We start from the raw sequence: 22617 nt of genomic DNA, 5'->3' as shown, positions 1-22617 counted from the left end.
CCCAAAGCCTGACGGTCACACTAGGATGAAGCTGCTGCTTTGTCTAACTCACTACACAGTTCACCGCACAGAAGCAGGAGAAAGAGCTGTGGCGAGCAGACTGTATAATTAGTTGACCTCACAGCAGAGCTAAGGTTTAAAAAAGAGGAAGCAGTCTCTCATGGAAGAACACAGAATGACTTCAAATTCATCTTCATAAAACGAAAGTAAAAAAATCTTTATTAGTGGTTTTCTGACTTTCTCTCTTTTAAAAAATGTACTGTCTGGATAAAAATCTTGAGCCACCTCTTATTTATTTACACTTTGCTTCTAAGCAGGGCTGGACTGGGACAAAAAAAATCAGCCCAGGCATTTTGACTAGAGACCGGCCCACCAGGTATTATAGGAAAAGCCATAAAGCCCTTTAATGAAAACAAATGCTGCTGTGACAGTGATGTACACCATCTCGCTGGTATTAATATATCAATCGAATAAACTTAAACCTACGCCATCCTATTCCTCCCTATTCTAGTATTCTAAACAGCATTTAGCAGAAATATTGAACAACCTAACTAATAGGTTGTAGAAAAAAAAAAGGAAACCACCCCCCACCCTCTGCCTCATGATGCTTAATTGACATAATCAACTTTAATTTAATGTATGTGTAAAACAAATGCACAGAAACCAATTATTTTTCTACAATAATTAAATAGATTCAACATCTTTCTTCAACAGAATTGCAGACTGCACAGATGGTACCTTCCCAAAGAAAAAAGTACTATAACTTACTAGGTTGTATATTAGACTTAATATTTACTACGTACAATAATGGGTTTCTATACATTTTAGTTAAACTTTAGTTGTAAGATTCAGGTAATTTTTTTTATTAAAAACTAGATATTTGAAATGAGAATAAGAAAGAAAAGTATTTCTTTGTGCCCCCCTCTCCCTGTTAATGCCCTACCTGGCCCCCTGGCAACACTTTGCTAGATCGACCCCTGCACAGTTACCAGCTATCAGCTACAAAGGATCCTGGTGTTATTTATCTCAGTTCATAACTTCCCTTCAACTCATTCATGTCACCTAAAAGGTAAACCTGTTTCTCCATCACCTGTTCAGCTCTGATGATTCAGTAAGGACATCACCTGGTTTCATCTTCATGTTTCCCTCTCACCAGATATACAAACCGACATCATGACCAGCAGCTTTTACAGCTGTGGGTGAACAACAGAGATGGGACTTGTGACAGAAAAGCTGATCATTGATCAGTTTCATGATTGAAGTAGCAACAGGAGAGGGAGGGGGAGAGAATGAGAGAAGAAGAGGCAGTTGACAGCATAAAGACGCAGAATTATTCCAACTTTGTGTCTTTTTTCATTCTAGCTGAAGTGCGGGACAAACTGTGTTCCTTGTCAGCTCAATACGGAACTTAAAGTTCGACCTCGTTGGCTGTAATCTATCCAGCCCAGAGTCGATCATAACCAATTAGCCAATCCAACACCTTTCATTGTTTATATCGTTACAAAAAAAACCCCAAACAAAACAAACAACAAAACATCGGCCCATACAAACGGAAAATCACCATCGGCCCAGTATGTCCGATGGCCAGTCCAGCTATGCCTCTAAGAAATAGAGCGATGAATCTAATTTTGAAATTTTTGCTGGAATGATCATAAATGGGTATATAGAGGAGGTTGGGTTGTAGAGAGGTACAACAGTGAATGTCTACAGCCATTGGTAAAAGACAGAGGAGGATCTGTCATGTGCTGTTGAGCATCATAAACACAAGATATTAATGGAATCTGGAAAATGTCTAATTAGCAGCAACTTAATTTTTCAGCATCACAATGATCCCAAACACACTGCTGATGCAGTAAAAGCACACATGCACAAGAAAAAACACACAGTGGAACACTATTAGTCACGGATTGGTCTCCTCAGAGCCTGGCCCTGAACATTATTGAAGCACTGTCATCTTGACAGAGAATGGAACAAAAGGCAGCCAACAAAGAAGAAGAGCTTTCAATGTCTTTCAACAAGCCTAAAGAACTATTCCTGAAGACTACTTAAAGAAATGACAAGAAATTTCACCCAAGAGAGTTCAGGCTGTGCTGAAGAATAAAGGTGATCATACCAAACACTGACTTTCAAGCTAGTTAGAACTCTATAAACTCTGTTTTGGCTTATTTTCAAGGTATGTTGGCACACTTTTTATTAAATCACTGCACCTATTTCCCATTTTTGTGAAAAAAATATAAGGAAGTGAGGACAATGCAAGACTAGAGACAGTACTGTAGGTTCTGTATTTTTTAAATCTACCACAGCGATTGTTGTAATTAAGGGATGAAACACACAAAAAAATAAAATAAAAAATGGAACATAAGCTGATTATATTACTTACTATACTCGCTGGGAGGCTGGGGAATTCTCCTAGCAGGCAGAGCTGGCTGTATATCAAGTTGAGTCAACTGTTGTGGGCTTTCTTGAGTTTTAGGTGGCCTGATGCGAGGTGGTATCTCTGGAGTTTGTTCTCTGAGCGTGTCATCCGTGCCTGTCTTGGTGGGAGATGGGCTGGAGGACAGAGAAAAATAGGGCAGGTCAAAAGAGGTTTGGAGGGGTGGGGATGAGTCCTTGGAAGCCATGGTGTTCTCAGATCGGGTAAAAATTCCAAGCAGGCGGCTGATTTTATTCATCTTCTTTCTTTCTATATAAACTATATATATAGTTTATAGAAACATATATAAAAACTATTATAGTTTATATAGTTAGACACCCCTTCCTCTCTAACTCTTTTCTCACTCAATAGTAAAAACTGAAGTGTCCTTGTGAGATCTGACTCCAGGCACAAAAATTTGCTGGTGACAAAGCTGTGCAGAGCTTTTTTCCCTAAAGTTATAATTCTCGAAGAACTCCATAAAGTAACTTTTAAAAAAGAAAAAATGAAAAATAAGGATCCATCTGGTAACCTCATTTAGTACAAATTAGGGACTGCTGCTCTGAAACCCAAGTATTCCACAGTTGTAGTAAAACTAATCCCAGACACTGAAACATGTGTTCCTTTGCTCTCCTCTTGACAAGTCTAGTTTTTTACTCGCACTTCTGGTTTAAAGAGCAAGCCTAAGCCTGCCTCACATAAGTGATGCCACCTTATTGTAAACCCACACTGCCTGTGTATACTCAAGAAACTCAAACACACAGAAATATATCTTACGTGTGCCACACATATGCTGAGGTCATACATTCTGGTGTTTAACACTGCTCATCATATCAGTTTTTGTCATTTTCAGAATGCACTGTGCACCTGGCACAGCACATCTGCCCTTATTAACAGTTTTGTTTTGATAAAACACAAGGTAGGGCCTTTTTGCCAGTAAGTGGCACACCAGGAAGAGAAAAAACAGGCTCATCTTCTTTCCCTCCCCATCAACTTTAACCATCAATTGTTTGGTAATCCCATTGAAGTGTGGTTAAATTATGTGAGCTGAGTCAAAACATTCAATGGGGGCAAGCATGATTTTTTTAAGCGAATGACAAAAAGGAAATTCCCTATGTCAAGACCACAGATGTCTTCTTAATGGGTGGGCGATTTCACCCACAAATATGGAATTTGTTAGTGAAAATGCAGGTACACGTGCATGTTCTGAATGTTCAAATGCAAAGTCAACATTTTCCTAAGGACTGCAACCCACTGCTTGTTATAGATATTATAATTTGATCAACTAATAGAATTAATAAAATTGATAAATAGAAACTAAACTAGATATTTTCAAATACAAAACTATAATAACTCTGATGATCACATACATACATAGAATGCATTGCCATATGTGCATATAGTGATGCTCATAATACAGTTATGGGGTGGGGTGTATCAAAGTTATGAGGTCAGGCTGAGTGTCCGACATACATTTTGGATTTCTCACGCTTAATCCCAACAGGATGTATAATCCATCTATAAAAGAGGTCAACCTCAGAGCTGACAAATGAAGCCGACATGGAAGTGTTAACTCTCCCTCTAGGTGCTACTTGAGGCTGGCTCCAAACCATATAAAACTTGGAAATACGTTTCAGGTTGGAAGAATGAAGCCAATGCATAAGTGCCTAAAAACCTGGAGTCTATCTAAAGGACACGTTTGCTTTTCCCCTGACAGACAGTGATAGAAGTCTATGGGAAAACAGCTTTCTGGCTTTATCTCTTTCAACACTGTCCTACTGCGTTTATCTGCTCAGGCCGTCATTTTGGGTCATACTGACTAAAATATCAAGTCAGTTTTAAAACACTTGGTGGCACCGTGCTTCAAAATGGGGGAATATCAGTAGCACGAAAATGCATGCTGACACCAAACTGTCACTGTCAGAGCCGCCCTTCCTCTCTCTCATCCACTTAAACCAGGGGTGGATGGAACTTGACTGCATGCTGAGGTGGCAAACCCCAACCCTACTCAAGTAAATTTACAGTGTAAGTGTTTGGGAAAAATGTACTTCTAAAAGTACTTTTATTGCACCATGGTCATTCTCTCTGCTGTAACATGAATCAAAGGGTTGAACTGCCACCACAGCATGCAGTCAACTGTTGCTAATGACCTAATAATTTTATTTAGGTGTGTTACAACAGGGACACATGTAAAAGTTTCAAGACACTGCCCCTCGAGGACTGGAGTTTGACACCCACGACTTAAGTCAGAGTCTGATTTTAAAAAGCTTCAAAATGTAGAGTCCAAAACCAGTGGCTAATGTCATGGTGGCTAGGTCCATCTTTTACACCATATATGGTTCTACCACAGACTCACTAATTGCACAAAGGCAAAATATTTCCACAAAGAAACCTGAGAAATATCTCTCAAAGACAGCGAAAGATTGCAAACGCCATCGATAAGCGTGAACACCGACACCATTATAGTTTTGCCCTCTTGTATAGACAACCTCACTTGAACGACAGCCCTATTAACACTATCACGTATGATATCTAGATCTAACACAAACTCACCCTCATTGTGAACACTACCAAGCAGTACTTTACTTCCCTCACTGAGCCCTTTCAACTGCATGATAACTGATATTAGCTGAAATATCATCTTGTTCTGCACCAAAGATGCACAAGATACACGCATGCTCAGACCTGATATTACGGGAAATTACACACACTGATTCATTAAACACTGTCGCAGATCATGTTCGATTTACTCATGCAATTGTTTTTTTAAATGCCAAACATACACATTCCTAAATAGTATGTCAGTTATGCGGCCTTAAGAGTTAGTCATGAATGCACACCAAGCCAAAGATTGCAAAATGAACGCATTAACCGAACAGCGCATGTACGTCACTTTGTGCTGATGGTAAGTCAGGAGTGAACATGCACATCTGGTTTCTGTCTATCCAGTATTGTGAAAGTTCCTCTTTATTCCTCATATTTTTTTTATGTGTTTGGATTTCGTTCTCATAAAAACGATCAGTGAGATGAAACATGAAGACCGCAAAACAAATCTTCAGATTATTAGCTCACAAATATTAGCTCTGTATGAGAGGGGAAATCACCTTTACTTCATAAAAAATAAATAAATACACTCTGAAAGTGTCACAAACACCCCCTAATATTACTGTTTACTGGCTCCCATTAAAAGTCAGACAGTTGAGCATTCAACACTGACATGTTGTGAAAAACCACCAAGTCAAATTGCCCTTGGGCTGAATGAACACAGGAATTGAGTGCTTATTAGGTATGATCACTCTTCTAACATCTGCATTAGCTGAGCTGTTGACTTAAAAAAAATACCATTCATGTATCATTTATGTAGGAAGCAGTGCCTGTGGACAAATTAGTACACACTTCATGCACTTGGCAGCAGGTTCAAAGTAGAATTTTATCAAGTAACTAGACTCATACTAAACATTCAACTTTAAAGACTGTATACAAGAACTATCTTTGAAATTATTAAAATACCTCAGTTCAAAAAAACCCCAGAAAAAAACATGCAAAAGCCTCACAATGACGGGAAACTGCCTTATTGACACAGTTCCTCCTTTTTCTCAGAGGAAGAGTGCTGAGAGGGGTTTTGCTAGCTTGGATTCTATATTTAACGACTCGGCTAGCTCACATATGACAGTTGGCTGAAGAAACAACGACTGCTCCTTTGTCCTCCCACACTGCATAGCTCTTAACTTATTTAGGCATTGCAGAATTATTCTTGTGACAAAAATGACTACAGTGCAGTTTAAGTCGTGGTGCTGACACTAAGCTAACATATGTGTTAACAGCACAGTTACTGTGGTCTTTAATGCAAGCTAGACTTAGCATTTCAGATACTTCATAGCTTATGTCTGAAGAAAACAGTTACTATGTCACTTTTGAAAGTGAAAAACAGCAAAGCTAAGAACATAGTTTTTGTCTTAGAAATACACCTGACCGCTAAACATGCCATGAATGCCTCTCCAGAATACCATCTTAAACTTGCCTTACTTGATTTCTTGAAAGACATACAGATAACATAACAGTAGTTTGAGTTTCCAAAGCACATCTATCGCCCCAGGACAAGAGAAGGGTCTCATCCAGTATCACTGCAATTGTAACCAGCCTTATTCTTGTGAAGGTAAAACAAATTCATGGAGTAGGTGCAACAGAAGTGTCACTAACATCACCAACACAGCAGAAAAGATGAAGCAAACTATAGAAAAGAAAAAGGAAGGCTTGCTTGTTTTGAAACCCACAGCAAGAAGAGTGTCGACGGGGGAAAGAGAGAGTGAATGCTAAAAATAAGCATAGACAGGATACAGATATGATTTATATAAATGTTACCTGTCCTGACATGCTCAAAAGGATTCCTCTTCCATGATGATACAAACACAAACTCTTCACAAACTCTTCACAAAGCAGGAGGAAACTAGTTAACCAAAAGGGGGAGGAGGCAATGCAGCAACAACAGTGTGTGAATATTCAAGGCTACAAAAACTCAGACAGTAGTTCCTGGTAATGCATCACAGTGTAGCTGTGCTCTCTGCCTTTAATCCTCACCGTCTTTCCCCTCCATGTCTGTCACAGTTTTTTTTACTGCTTATGTGCCCTCAACCGTGGCTTCCTCCCTGTAAAAGCCAGTTTCCTTTTTAAACATACTTGTATTGCTCATAATAAATGTACTGGAGTCAAAGCTTTGGTTTCCTTTCATTAAAGCAATACAGCAAAAAGGGAGAAAAAAAGCTGTTCAGCCGGTGTGATTTCAGAAGGATTTACACAAACTGAGATATAACATATTACTGCCAAAGTATCATCAGTGAAAGCAGCTGAAAATTCTGCTGCTTAAGGGGAAATGTGTGGCCTTCAGTGTGCTAATTGGAAATTCACACTTTTGCAAACACATCAATGTAAAAATGACTATGAAGAAACTGCCAAACAACACTCCCTGCGCAAAACTTTAACTCATAAGGGCAGAAACGCTTACCACAGAACCTTTGAAAAAAACAAACACTAACCAGAAAGGGCTCAGTAGTAAGTTAAGAGCAACTTTAAAATAGACTACAGTTTCACACAGGGGTTGCAGTTTGTTCAGATGAAGCCTTGTCGACGTATTTCCGTATTCAGAAGGCCACAGAACTTTGTCCAGTCAAGTGTGCTGCGACCCTTCAGTTTCAGGAAGTGTCTAATTTTACTTTCAGGAAGTGTTCAAAAGTCCCCAGTAACATTTTGTGTATCATCATGGTAAAGTACACAAGAGATGCACTTTTCAAGCTTGGCCTGTAGATGGCGCCACAATCCACTGGTAACATTTGAGAGGGTTTTTGATCACTTATCAAAACACATAGTTAACAGTGGTAATACAGATAATGGTGGTGAGAGCATGTGTGTTTATGTTTGTGAGGGAGACAGCTAGCAAGCGCTAGCCTGTGGGATTTATCATATTTTTAGGCTCATCTTTTTTTACCTGTAATAAACTCAGTGGTTAATGTGCATCTTTTTGCAAAATGAGGCATCTGCATTCAAATGGAGCCTTACCTGTGAGTTCTGGGAGACTGAACAGGAAACCGTTGAGGGATTGGTGGGGGGCCTTTAGATGCTATTCCTGCCTTTGGAGGAAGAGGTGGAATACTTCTACTGCAAGGGGAGTGGATGGGAGAAACAGGTGAAGATTTTCTTCCTCCATCGACAGTTAGGTATTGGGCATTCGGCTGAATGGCTAATGTCTGAGGCCTATTTGCAGTAGAAGGGAGGTCTGGAGGGTGGGATGGTGGTTGGGGGGGTGTAAATGTGGAACTGGGGGACACAGATCGGCATTGTAAAGCTGGAGCCCTGACCTCTCGTCTTTCCAGTTTAGGGGAGCCAGAGGTTTGAACAGGGGGTAAGGTGAAGGGCTGTGGAGGGCAGTTTGGTGTGCTTCGGGGGGGAACAGGGGGCAAAGAAGTGTCCAAAGCTGGAGGGGGGCTAGGGTCCAAGTTGTCTGGAGTAGTAGAGCGAAACTTAGTCCTTTCTTTTGGCACAGGTTTCTTCCTCTCTCTATCTATCCCTCCATCCCTCTCTTTCTCCCCGTCATTTCTAGGTACCATCTGTCTTTTCCCAGGAACTGGCTTCTCTCCTTCACCGCTGCTCTCCTGCATTCTGGATACTTGTCTTTCTCTGGGGACTGGCGTTTCTCGTTTCCTAGGTGTAGGTCTCAAAGTCTCTCCATCTTGCTTCACATTGTCCTGAAGGAGAGATTTTTCACATGGTGGGACAGGCAATGGTCTATCTCCCCCCAGAAATTCAGCTTGTCCCATTTCCTCTGATCTCTCAAACGGTCCGATGGTGTGAGCGTCATGATTCCCATGTGTTTTGTTCAGACTTGCCAAGATGCGCCTCTGGTGACCTGGCAGGGTGATACCAATGCATTCCAGTTGCTCTGGTGTGAGGCTGCGACATTGTTGTAATGTTGCATATCCGGCACTCTGAAATGCATCGGAATACTGCTCCAGGCGAAGTACGCCCAGCCACTCCCCCACATTGGCACAGGATTCAGACTGAGACATTGCTGATGTGTTTGTATGTGCTGCTCGTGAGAGTCCACAGAGAAAATGCAGACCTTAATGCATCAGATCATGGTTACACAACCTGCAGAAGAGACAGAACAAGGAGACGTGTCAATGCATCCCATCAAGGAACAAGCAAAAATTAAAACAAAAACTCTCCAAAGCAATGACATTTTTTTTAAATGATTTCCTGAAAACCTTTTTTTAGTTTGTGGTTTGTGTTATTTTAGTTTGTCTGTGTGTGTCATGCAAGTATGAATGCGGCAAATCCTGTCTCGGGAAATATGTCAGCCTGAATTAATATGTGTGGTTCTAAAGATAAATCGTGATCAGTAATGAATAGTGCAATCATAGCCATAATTCAAGAAGTTGCTATTTTTATTAAGTGTCTAAACAACTGCAGAAAAGTTATATGCAACATGTGGTGGATGTTTCTTTCCCAGGTAGAAGAGGAAGTTGAGTCGCCACAACAGTAAAATTCAACAGTAGTTCAGTCATTCTTATAAGTGGTGTCACATTAGTCCAATGACATGTGTGTGTATAAAAAGGTTGAACACAAAGTAGAAGAAACTGCCCCTTAAGTCTGCATTTCTCTGCCTAAACATGTTTTCTTTAAGTTTCTAAACTAGTCAGTTTTGTTGCACTATCGCAACAGACTACTAAGGGAGGAAGTGTAAGTGGCACAATGAGTATTAGCACAGAAAGCATGTCTCTAAATTCTCCGTAAGCCTTTCAGTCATGTTCAGCTTCCTGCAAACCACTAAAATTCCTCATAGCACTGTCATCAAGGTATTACCGTAAGTTTTATTTTTTCATCACCGGTGATGACCCAAGGCCTAAACACTAACCCTAATGTTTTGGAGTAAAGTAAAACTGACTTATTTGGAATAAATTAACTAGTTTTGAGGATGATTTTTATGATAATATAGATATGGCACTTTGTGTCTGTATTCAAAATGTTCAAGAACAGCTTCTACGCAAATCTGGGAAAATGTTAGGCTTTGATTAACAGTAGATGTCATCTACCAGCACTCACACGGCACAAAAACGTAACAACCACAATCAATAGCTCAATAAAGACTATACCGATGCACAACTTCAGTGAGCGTAAAAATATTTCCAATAGTTCTTCTTGACTGTTCTATAACGTGGGAAGGTACAAGCTTTTCTAAATCGATAGTCAAAAACCTTCTGCAGTCACTCTGCCTTTTATCTTCCTGCCTCTTACTTGTGACCACAGGGGAAGCTGTCGATTTCCCATTAAGAGCCGCAAACACAGTCTTTCCTCCGCACACAAAACTATATTTCACTTGATACAATCACAAGAAAAAATAAAATATGCGTGGATGAGTTTAACCTCTTTTCTGTTCAGCTCACTAAAAAACAAAAACATGCCTGACTGAAAATATACTATTCAAAAAGAAAAAAGTTTATACTTTATTCTCCAAATCTCACATAACAAGAAAATATGTTTAATAAGACTAAAAACATTTGACTTGCACAAATTATATGATATTTACGGTAAGAACTTTTCCTCGTCACAAGTTTGCATGCAAGTATCACACGGCGGATATCAGAAAATAAATAGAGTAGGACTACACCAAACTAGAATTTCTATTACTTCCATGACCACAAGGGCTGTTGTGGGTATATTGGTGGGCAGTCAAACTATGGACAGGTTGTGAAACGTCCGGTCGCAAAACTTAACAGGTGTGTCTTTGAGTTTAAACTAAAGGGAGGGTTCGCTCATTAACTTGGTCTGATCCATCAATAATTAGTGAAGGCCATCAGAAGATGTAACATCATGTCAAGATGGTTATGAGTTTTCCTTTGATAGAAACTGTTTAGTTTTTTGTTTTTTTACTGACAAGTTTAAAATTTAAAGATACACACCTAAGCATGATTAACAAACACTTCAGCTCACTGACTAGCAACAGAACATGCAAAAGAGAAAATATTTAAAGCATTATATAAACCTGATTCGGTTTGGTGATTAGACATGAGAGTTGTTAAGGTTGAGTGAAGTCATAGTCACCAGCCCAGTGTGATAAAAGACAGTGTACCGGCTGCCAATGTGATGCATTTCATTTCCTGTCCAAAGTTTCCTCTAACAACTCAGAGCACAGCGTACAGACGGTGTGAATCTTGCTCTCTTCTCTCCAATCAAAATGCTTCCCATTTTTGAATTGAGGAACTCAAAAAACAGCCCAATGAAAAACAGTCTGATTGGTCTTCAGCCCCTTCACAGAGGCGTTACTCACCAAACTGAGCGAAGTGTCTAACAAGTGAGCAGCAAGTGTTAGCATCTTTCACCATCTTAAATCAGCACTTTGTTGCAGAGAAGCCCATGATTGGCTGCATCTGGGCATCTGTGTGAGTGTCTGCAGGGAAAACCACAATAAGTGGTAAACATGAACACTGCAGTTAAGCTTAACGCTATCATTCACAGTTGTGCCTGTTTAACTCAATAAACATCTGTAGCCCCTCAATAGTGGCTCCGTTGCACTAATCAAGACATGAAAAAGGTAAAAGCAGATGTAAAGTAGAGAAGTGAAACAATACTGCTGAAATATGTAATCTTGAGTATTGTGCCCATGCATCACATCATGAAACGCTTAGCTTCTGTCAGCTGATATCAGTTTGTGCATCTCAACCTAAAAAGCATTACTTTGTCAGCTGTTCTAAGTCTGTCTGCATCTTGAAGGCAATTTTAATTAGGTTGCTATTCAACCGACACTCACCTGCCACTTTATTGGGTACAACTGTTCAAACGCTCATTAATGCAAATAAGCCAATCACATGGCAGCAACTCAGTGCATTTAGGCATGGAGGTAGCTTGCTCCTTAGTACTGACTGAGCATTATTTTAACACCACAGCCTATCTGAGTATTGTTGCTGGCCATGTCCATCCCTTTATGACTGCAGTGTACCCATCTTCCGGTGGCTGCTTACAGCAAGATAACACAACATTTGCATCATCTCAAACTGGTTTCTTAAACATGACGATGAGCTCACTGTACTCAAAAATGGCATCCACAGTCACTGGCTCTCACTCCAATAGAGCACGTTTGGGATGTGGTGGAACAGAAGAATCTCAAAATGAATTTGCAGCCAGCAAATCAGCAACAACTGTTTGATCCTATCATGTAAATATGGACCAAAACCTCAAAATTTAAGCCATTAAGACTTAAAGCTGTTCTAAGCAAAATACTTATGAACTTTGATAAATGCTTCCTGTGTTTGCAGTTCACTAGTCTAAACATACCTGAACCTATTGCTGTACTATAATCAGAAAGATGAACCTGACTGTGATCTTTAATTTGACACCAAAACAGAATATTCACAAAACTGCTAATGTGTTATTTTAACTGCTGAAAAGACTGACAAAGAGTGTGCGTGAACACAGAAAATATCAGGTTCCTCCTTAATTCTGCAAATTCAGGTTGATTATCACCCCCGACTTCCTTTTTCCTATTCTCTATGCCTCTCCTTTTTATTTATCTCTTTTTTTTTTTCCTTCAGTTTCCAGTCAGCAATTTGAATTCAATTCATCTGCCTCTCCGTTCATCTCCCCCTCCCTCCCACTCAGAGAGCTGCCAATAACAGGGTCTCTGTGCTCTCCACAATGGGGCATTTTGTTGCCTAGGCAAGTACACGCACATACTGACAAGCAGGAAGGAAAAACATGGTCAAGGCCCACTGTTGGAGCCTGTTCACACACTCTAAAACAAGTGCTCACCTAATGATATTGTGCGTAGGTGCGTCTCTGTGTGAGGGGCGCCTCAATCTCACCATTAATCCAACACACAGAGACACCCAGGGTGCTCCACTGTCCGCACTCAGCACAGTGCTGGTTGGCATCAAATTTAACCTCATCCACTGTCTGAATCTGCAGTTTTTAAGTATATAATACTGATTTATGAGACAAAGCGATGTCTACTGAACTTTATCGCTTATTAAAAGACTTTAAAGGCCTCTTAGCAACAATGTTGGTGACACATAAAACACATTACCACCCCTCTGTTGTACTTGTAAACACACCACATAAATAGTGTGGCAGGGCTGCGTACAGTATGCCACACAGTTTAAAAAAGAAAATGCAAAGACTACCATTGTATGGCCAGTTGTCACACTATGAGTCATGTGGTTTTTAAAAAGCCACAACAACTGCTGTGTTGTTTTTTACTCTTAACACTTCACTGGTCCTAAACTAAGAAACAAGCTTTTTATATTGCACGTCTTGTGCTAGTTTTTAAAAAGTGAGGAGAGTCTTTGTTCTAATTCGAAGACTAAATATTTCACTTACATGCTCATACTGCTGAACGTGTAACAACACAGTCTAGAAAAGCATAAACCTTGCTGTATCCACCACTACATTCCCCAGCATGGACTAGAATCACATTCACTGAGCCTAGCATATAATCTGCAAGTCATTTAAATAAGAGAAAATAAAGTTAGACTAGACTCCTAGTCTAAAAGACAGAAATCCCCAAAATACTACATGTGATCCTAGGAGCTTAATTAATCCTCATTACTCAGATCGTGTTTTAAATGTTGCTGACGTCTGTTGGACTGCAGCCGCAGACAGTGACTGGGGGTGTCGTAATATCTCTGAACCATTAACCGTTTAGTGCATTACTAAAATAAGAATAAGATGTTTAACCCACCAGTATTTTGTGAGCTGACTAGCATGGGGCAGCAACTGTTTGACGTTTAGTTGACTAGTCGTCCACATTTCTAGCCTCGGCCGTTCCGGTTTTATGTGAGCGTTTTTGAAGGTGCATACTAAAACACCCGAAGCACATTCATGTATCCCTCTGTATTTTTCATTTCATTGCAAATGTATTCAAAATAAATATAGTGTAAACTTGTCTTCTCAATGCTTGCTTCATCACAGCTCAGCTTTTGGAACAATGACTTTACAGATTGCTTCAACATTTTACATGCGTGATCTTTGCTGGCGTGATCATGAAACCAAGAGCAACTAATAAATCACAAAGCAAGCTAATCAAGCTTCGATTAGCCATTAGTACCGGCCAGGCTTGCTGAATGTATTTAACTTTATTCATAAACAATAGGGCAGATTACTTACAATCGTCTTCTCCTTCATTTTGATGTAGAACAACAGAAGGAGCTCTCTTGGAGTATTTTCATAATCAATTTTGATCAGCGAGTGGCAGTACTAAAGCATTTCAAAGAGCAACATTTGACTGGCTGATAACTGCACTTGCAAAGTTGTACAGTTCCACAGTGCAACACGTGACCTCACCCCGTTAGAAAAGAACGAGAAGTGAGTTTTACACTGAAATGTGTACGTGTTAAATCTGCATTTAAGTGATGGTGAATTCAATCACCTGTTTACAATTGCAATTCAAATGAACTGCCACACATATTTTTGTCATTTGCTGCTGCGAGTGTAATCTATAGGCTTGGGTAAACCACAGAAACACATAGCTTTTTCACAGCTTTACTCCAGCCCTACTGCCTACACAGAAGACATCATTTGAGAAGTATAATCCAGCATGCCTTTGCAGGGCTAGCAAAATCGCTAGCCCGACGTCCCGGGGCTAGCGATTTTTCCGGTCGGGCTACAAAAATTCATCTCAGCCCTGCCCGTCGGGCTATCATAGAAAGAAAAAGTATGTCAATGCTTTTGCATTCTTTGGCAAACATAGCTAGGCAATTATGTCATTGGCATCGATGAGCCACTGTCAACATGTGACATATTGAAATCGCGTTTGAATTTGTGCTTGTTTTTTGCTTCACTTTCACTTTGCGATCACGCAAACTGTGAATAGAGAGCGGCAGCTACTGATTGGTGAGCGACAGATTAATTGCGCACCAATTCCTCTGACATCGTCTTATCACTCAGTAGCTTATCTTACTATTCAAACGTGTCAAGTGAAGCAAGCTTAAACATGTGATAGAGGTTGATTGCACAGAGAATCACTGATCACCAAGCAGGACAGACGAGATCTGCAAAGGGTGGTGCGCTTGGCAGAACGCATCATTCAATCAGAGCTCCCTGACCTGCTGTCCATCTACACCAAGCGGTGCAAGTCCAAAGCTAGGAAGATTATGATGGACCTCTCCCATCCCAACAATGGACTCTTCTCACTGTTGAGGTCTGGGAAGTGCTTCCACTCCCTTAAGGCCAAAACAGAGAGAATGAGGAGGAGCTTCTTCCCCCAGGCTATTCGGGCCCTGAACCAGGTGTAGGACTGGACTCTCCCAAACACGTCACTATAAGACTGGACTCTCACACACGTCACCACACGCACCACCACACATTTCCTATAATCCTATAATTCCTATAATTTATAATCCTTATCTTTATAATCTCTTCTGCTATTTGCACATTCTTTACTGTAAATTCCTAAGTTAATTTGTAAATTTTTGTAGTAAATTGTAAATATTGTAAAACTTTTCTTCTGTCATTTAATGGTCGGGCATTGTACAGCTACAAGCATTTCACCCCCATGTCATACTGTGTATGGTTGTGTGTGTGTGACAAATAAAATTTGAATTTGAATTTGATCATTATGCAAGTGTGTGTGTAAAAGCAGATGGATTTACGCAGGTATTTTAGTTCTGCTCAGCTAAATAAGACAGGTCAGGGTGAAGAAGGGACAGCCAAAGAAAAGCTGATCACAAAACGTTAAAGTTATGACAAATCAGACTATGAGGCAAAAACAAAAGCGCAGCTTTTTTGGTTTCATGGAATATGAATATGACGAGCTAAATAACATGATGTTCTGCCGGGTGTGTCTTGAGTTTCCCTCGATTTCTGAGTCGACAAGCACCTTTGTTACTGGGACCAGTAATTTTAAGAAAGACCCCATTAGAACCCATGAGAAATGCATTATTGCTCAGTCTGCAGTATCTTTCCCAGAACAAACGCCAATTGCAAAAAACATACCAAAAATAAACCAAGCACAACAAGAAGTCCAGAAGAAACGCAGAAGAAAAGCTGTTTAGAACAGCGTGCTATGTTGCAAAGAGTGAACTACCTTTGGCAAAATATAGCAGTCTTTGCAAACAAAGCAAATGGCCTAGATCTTGGTTCCACTTTCCTCTTACCCTTGACTTCAGTGGAAATTTCAGATTCAGGATCTGACACAGACTGATTCATGTTCTACACAGTTCTTACAAATTCATAGAAACTTCTGTTCAATTAGAACAAAATATTTGAGTTAATGATTGTAATTTTTATACAGTTGTTGTAATTTGTGTTTTAACTCTTTTTTTTAAGTCAATCAAAAAAATTGTCCTTTTTTTCAGGCTACTTAAATTTATTTTGGGCTACCAAAAACTGAAGAGTGTCTGGGCTACCAGGGACTTTTGCGAGCCCTGCTTTGAGTCCTACTTGCAAGTTTCGGAGCAGCAGCTTGAGATTTGACCGGAAAGAAACGTTGTGATGACGTTACACCTCTACTGGCCTTCTTGCAATGGCTTTCAGTCAATTTCAGGGTCCAGTTTAAAATTGTATTGCTTGTTTTTTAGCATCTCAGTGGTTTGGCACCCACTTACTTTACAGAACTTTTGAAACCCTACAATTCTACCAGCCACTGGCGTCTATGAACCAGCTCTTCTTGGACAAGATCCAGGCTTAAAAGCAGAGGCGATGGGAACAATCCCTGAAAAGGATCTAATTTTTGGAACAACTTACCTCTTTACATAAGAGCTGCCCACTCTCTTGCTTTCAGGTCTAGTTGAGCAGAGTATCCTAGCTTTTATTATGCAAACGCAGTCTTACTTGCTTCTTTTGAGTTTTAGTGTACATTTATTGCTGATTCAGTGTTGTTACATTTATGTGTATATTTTGTATAACTTGTATGGCACTTTGAGGCTGTTTAAAATGTACTATAGAAATAAACTTGGACTTGACACAAACTTTTTGAACAAACTAAATATTTTAAATAGTGATACTGATAAATATCAGTATATTTCACAGATATTCAAAATGACTGTTGGTCAAAATCTGGACCATGAACTAAGCAAACAATGATGTAATCAGCAATACCATCACATCAACACACGGACCCCTGCAATATGGTCATGTTGTAAATTTTAAACTATTTAAGTGGACATATGCAATCACAACAGATTAAATCCCCATAACGTGGAAGCAAACATATACGTAAATGTATATCTGACATACAGGCAATGGTTGTGTTATGAATAATGTTAAGCAGTTTTTTAAGGTGCAAAGGATACCAGATTATGATGACCTGATATGTGGCATACTATGAAGTAATGTTATTTCAACCCACTGGTGGTGTTTACAAATTAGGGATGTATTACAATCTAGATGATCACTCTTAAACCACTACACTTTGGTTTGGTGTTACACAAGTCACAATTTCTTTTATGCCATTTTTCTCAGGGGTCAAAAGGAAATGTTTTCTAATAATGCTGAAGACTATTAACAGAGTTGGTATTTGTATAATTCCTGAACTTACCAAAATTTTAATTTAAAAAAAATCCAGAATTTACCAAAAGTCAGTCTCCTGTGTAACTGTTCGTGTTATCCTGAAGGGGTGGGCAGAGTAGCATAGGAGGAACAGAGAGAAGAGTCGACGGGGTCAAGCTGACACTTCCTAAGCCTGCCAACAACAAAAGCCTTCCAACAAGTGGGAATTCTTCTAAACCCAAAGATACAGGCCAACCCCAAACATCTGGTAGCAGGACAGCTGGTCCTGGCATGAGCATTAACAACTCTGCTGAATTACAGCCAAACAGCCCAACCAAAGCATACCTTAACAGCATTTAACTGTCACTTTATTTCAAAGGCACTTATGGGGATTACATGGTGGTGAGGAGCTATCGCTCCAAATGGATAACATCAGTTGATACAATTAGTAGCAATGCATCAATCCATTTTTTCCTACTTTTGTTAAGTTAGCAGTGCCCTGTCTTAGGGTACCTGCAGATGTTGAGCACAGATCTGATGCCAGCATTTAATGAATGAGCTACATTCGTCACCGAAGCATACAGGTCAACATCAAATATTTTCTGTTTATCATATTTTTTTGCTCTAGTCTCATTTCAGCTTAAAATCACTACTAAAGTTGTCCCAGTTTCTCCTTTTTCTGCTTTCAGTCTTACTGATAATACAACTACACACACACATACACATTTGTATCGCATGTGGACTGAAACTGACAAGAAAGAGGTGAAGTGAAATTCTATCAATCGAGTTGATCAACAGACACTATGCTACAGTGAGTGCAATGAAAACTCCCAATAAGTGATACAACTGTTAGAACCTACGAGACAGAGCCACAGAGCGAAAGGAGCTGTCAAAAAAGAAAACAAAGTCATCTGAACGCTTCAGTTGAGCCAGTTGACCACAGTAAAGCCACAAACTACAGTAGGGCAAAGATTAAAATAAAGCTGCTGGTACTGTTACTCTGAAATACCACCTGTTAGTTTTCTCAATGCAAGATCAGATTACCTATTAATAACTACTGATGACTTTTGGCTTACCCAGCAGAGGACTGAATTAAATAGATGGTTCAATAGATAAGCTGTTGTCACCATCACACTAGTCAAGATCAGATCGATATACAATCCAAATATCATATTCCTTTGTCTACAAAACCAGTACAATCAGTACAACTTCAAAACTTCTATTCCTTTCTACTCATACTGTGTATGGAAAAAGGCCATAACGCAAAGTATCATTACTGTTAGCCACAGTATCCATGTACATCAGTACAGAAATGTCCACGATGTGTTTGAGAAATATAGAACGTGTCCAATTTGGTGTACTAAAAACAAAAACTAATGAGAAACATATTATACAAGAGTAACCATTAGATGCTGGTCAATGTCCTTTGGGACTCATAGTTTCCTTCTCTCTTCCTCTTCCTTTGTTTCCTAGATTAAGACTGAAAAGCAAGTCTGTGGAGAACAGGCCAAGATTACTTTTTTTTTTTAAAGTCCCTACAATCTACAGTGAGATCTAACTCAAAAACATAATACAATACAATACATGCAGTTAACATGGAGCAAATCTGCATTCGCCTTAATGGACTTAATGACTAAGTCCATAATGAATTTCTCACTGTAACACTGTCTGATCTTTCAGATCAGGTGGTAAAGAATGAAGCTGCTTGCTCTACGGCTGCTGCTCAATATACCAGCTTTTAACGATTTGCACTGCCTTAACTCTTCATTTAATCTCCAGAGTTTTAGACGGATGTCGTCCTTATAGGAGCTGCTGAAAAACACAGCATATACAAGAGACATGAGTCAGATACCCATCACCAGACACACTGCTGCTTTCAGCCCACTTTCAATTAGGACTGAATAGTGACTCAGTGCAGCCAGCACAGCAATGCATCTTAACAATGTCCTCTAGTGAATAACCTTATGTGTGCACGCACACATGCACACACACACACTTACCCCTTACTCCCAGGGCTGCAACATTTCAGAAGGTTTCCCACAGCAACCCAACCTAACCAAACTATTATATTTAGCCTAAGAATTGCACCAAAGTTATCTGAAGTAAAGCACAATCCAAATTAAATCATCAGTGTGTGTAAGACACAGGCCGCCACTATGTAAAAATCACACGCACTGTTTGACAACAGGAAAAGATAAAAACTGCGCAATGTGTAGACTCGACCCAGGCACGTTTAGCCAAATGATTAAGGCCTGTCGAAAATGGTAAATAGTAAATGGACTGGTTCTTATATAGCAATTTTCTGCTCAAGCACTTTATACAACATGGCTCATTCACCCAATTACACCTATTCACACAAGCATGTTTTTCTATATCTAAGTGCTTCCTATCTAACATTCACACACATTCATACTCTGATGAATCCAGAATCAATCATCAGAATCAGAACATATTATTAATGTATTTATGGTAAATGGCCTGTATTTATATAGCGCTTTACTAGTCCCTAAGGACCCCAAAGCGCTTTACATATCCAGTCATCCACCCATTCACACACAATGTATTTAGTCCCAGAGGAAATTTTTCAGATAATTTCCTCTGGGACTAAATAAATCGGAGAGCTACCTGATAATAGAGGACCTGCTCTACCTCACGAGGTGCAACTAAACAACTAAACTAAACCCTCAGGGGTCATCACAGCAGAGGGATCCACATATTTGTATTGGCGAAGTTGAAGCTCCCCTCTCAGGGATTTGTGCCTCCTCCCAGTCAAGGACTGGGGATCTTTTGCTCGTCAGGTAGTCACTACACTACACTCAGGCAGTTCACTGTTAAGTTTATAAAGATCTCAGATAAAAAGTAAGAAGTGAAACAAAAGTTAAGCTGATGGGATTTTTTTTTTTTTTAGTTAACATGAACAAGAGTCTCCTGATGCTATTAGGCTAACCTTCATTTAAATCAAATCAAACCTGAAGCTGTAATTTTTAAGCAGCCTTCTGATAAAAACAAAACAAAACACAACAACAAGTCAGTAAATGTGAATTCTCCTGCCTACTGCATTTATTCAAGCAGCTCCTTTGACTAAAGCAGACTCCCAGCACTGTTTGGACTGCCAGCCAAAATTTGGCTGAAATTAGAGGGATTCATTTAAGGCTGCAGATTTCTAATTTCAGTCCGGTGTAGACAGCTGTTTGTTGTACACTTTCAAAACCTTAAAATATGAAACGCTCAGTTGTCTGCTAAGGTCAGTGTCCTCTCACCTCGTTTCAGGGTTATTCAGAAGCAAACAATCATGTGTGCGAGTGAGACAGAGAGGAGAAAAAAAAGGCACAAAAGCTGATGACACAAGTGGATAAAGAAAGACGATGATAGATATTAACCGACACTGCATCTCAAACATGACATAAGTGCCAATAACGGTTTCCTCTAAAGAAATCTTGCCAAGTTAAAACTTCTGACTATGATTTGCAAGCCGTGGCTTATTCCAGACTTCCCGTTGTGTGATAGAAGGCACATTTTATAGAGACAGACAGATGTGTATTTGCGTCTTGATATGCATCTTTTAATATTACAGTATGTGATGCTCAGCAGACAGCCACATACTTAGTCATTTCCCATTTCACTGCAGGACCAATAAGTAGGGCCATGATACTGTCTGATAGCGATTTTTGCCAGTCTGCAAAAAATGACATTTAATGGGTGGATTTTTTTTGGCTTGCCCTTCAGAGCGATAAATCGGTATCCGCTTTCCATGGTAAGACGAAGTGCCTTGCTCAATCTTTGATATGGCAGTGATAAAAATGACTGACTTTTATTTACTTTACAGTTTTGCAACTAGGAGGCTTCTGCAGCACAATCATATCTAGTGAACCACAACGAAGAGGAACATCGTTTTTCATGGTTGAAGAACTTCTTCCTCAGCAAGAAAAAAGCAAAACAAAAAGAAGAAAGAAAAAAAAACTACTTAAAAATTTGTATTCACCAACTTTAAGGGTCTACTGATCAAATCAGTCATGCAAAAATGCAATCTATTTTAAAGCCCTGAACCCACAGCCAAATGTTATTAACCTTTCAATGTAAATCACACGGAGCACATTTGTATCAAAAGGGAAATTATTTCAAAGGAACAGGAAAAGCATACGTCTGTAGTTCTTAATAACTTATCTGCCAACACGTTTACAGTTTCACTATTGATCAAACCTTATGAACTTCTGTTCATAAGGTGACTCTTGTCCGTTTGTGAGAGAGAAAAAAAAAAAGCAGAAATAAGCTGTTTAAGAAATCTTCCGCAACTACTGTGCAACTACGGGATCTGCTGTACTAAAGCCTGCATGATCACCTGTCACAAAAATCCACCTGCTCCATTACGTACACAGCTCTGAGAATTTCTATAGATGCTTCCTTCGTCTCAAGCTGGGAACCAGTTACTCCATCTATAAACAACTGATTTCATCTTAAAACCATCCGTGTAATGGAGCCCAGATTAGAAATAATGAATTCCACTGGGATTAACAGTCCCATCGTAGGCAAGTTCGCTTTTACCAGAGAAAAAAAATAGAGCAGTCTGGGAAAACCGCTAAAGAGTTCACATTAAGCCAAACTCTTCTTCATTAATTAGTCTACTTCTAAAGACAGAAGTGGACACAGTCGCTGAAGCACATTGGAAAAAAGAATAGGTTCATGCGTCGCTGAGTAATAAATTCAGAACTAACAGTCTGCGCCTAAAAATAACCTCAGCAACCTTTTTTTTTTTAGTGTGGACCCCCTCACAGTGAGTGCGTTTAAAAGCGCTGAGTTCACGTTTCTCCTCTAAGCAGTGGCTCGAGGAAAGTTTCACTTGTGCTGGAGGAAAAAATAGTTTTTAAATTCCTGTTATCCACTTACCCTTTCAAGTCGTCAGTGTCCGTGTCACTGAGACACGCCAGGAGTGGGTTTGCCTTCGAGGTGGGATTAGAAGACACAACTGCGACGCCGAACAGCGAATAACACTTTATTTTTTTTCTCACTGTTGAAGAGCAACAGCGGCTACGCGCATGCATCCGCACTTACGTGCAAGTGAAGGAAGTGCTTTCCTTTCAAAATAAACAGACCCGCGGCGAGTTTAGCCGACTGTTTGTTTTACTTTGAAGGCTACACCTTTGTCCTTTCTGCCTTAACGCGGATAATTTTACTGTCGAAGAATTTCCGTAAGACCGTCATGTGACCATCGAGAAAGACTGGACAACCCAGTT

General features: G+C 39.7%; 1 protein-coding gene across 5 annotated transcripts in view; it reads right to left on the bottom strand.

Annotated features, from left to right (window-relative positions):
• Positions 1–22416, bottom strand: part of arap1 (ArfGAP with RhoGAP domain, ankyrin repeat and PH domain 1) — a 60863-nt gene extending 38447 nt beyond the window's left edge. For 3 of the 5 annotated variants that reach the window (XR_015124621.1, XM_086260991.1, XM_086260989.1), the window contains exons 1-3: positions 22271–22416; positions 7967–9055; positions 2381–2550 (exon numbers count right to left, since the gene is read on the bottom strand). Coding sequence is in view for 4 of the 5 variants with exons in the window: in XM_086260991.1 (XP_086117117.1) it covers positions 2381–2550; positions 7967–8973 (1177 nt within the window). In the remaining variant the exon portion in view is untranslated. Of the gene's footprint in view, positions 1–2380; positions 2551–6775; positions 6866–7966; positions 9056–11234; positions 11355–22270 lie in introns of those variants that run through there. The other 2 variants (XM_086260990.1, XM_086260992.1) reach the window with 2 other exon arrangements.
• Positions 22417–22617: the final 201 nt, after the last annotated feature.

This window comes from Aulonocara sp. 'chitande type north' Nkhata Bay, linkage group LG14 (assembly GCF_057382095.1).
Source record: "Aulonocara sp. 'chitande type north' Nkhata Bay isolate Kocher_YH1m ecotype deep benthic linkage group LG14, A_spYH_male_GT1.1, whole genome shotgun sequence".
NCBI classification, from domain to species: domain Eukaryota; kingdom Metazoa; phylum Chordata; class Actinopteri; order Cichliformes; family Cichlidae; genus Aulonocara; species Aulonocara sp. 'chitande type north' Nkhata Bay.
This window is presented reverse-complemented; position numbering and strand designations above follow the sequence as displayed.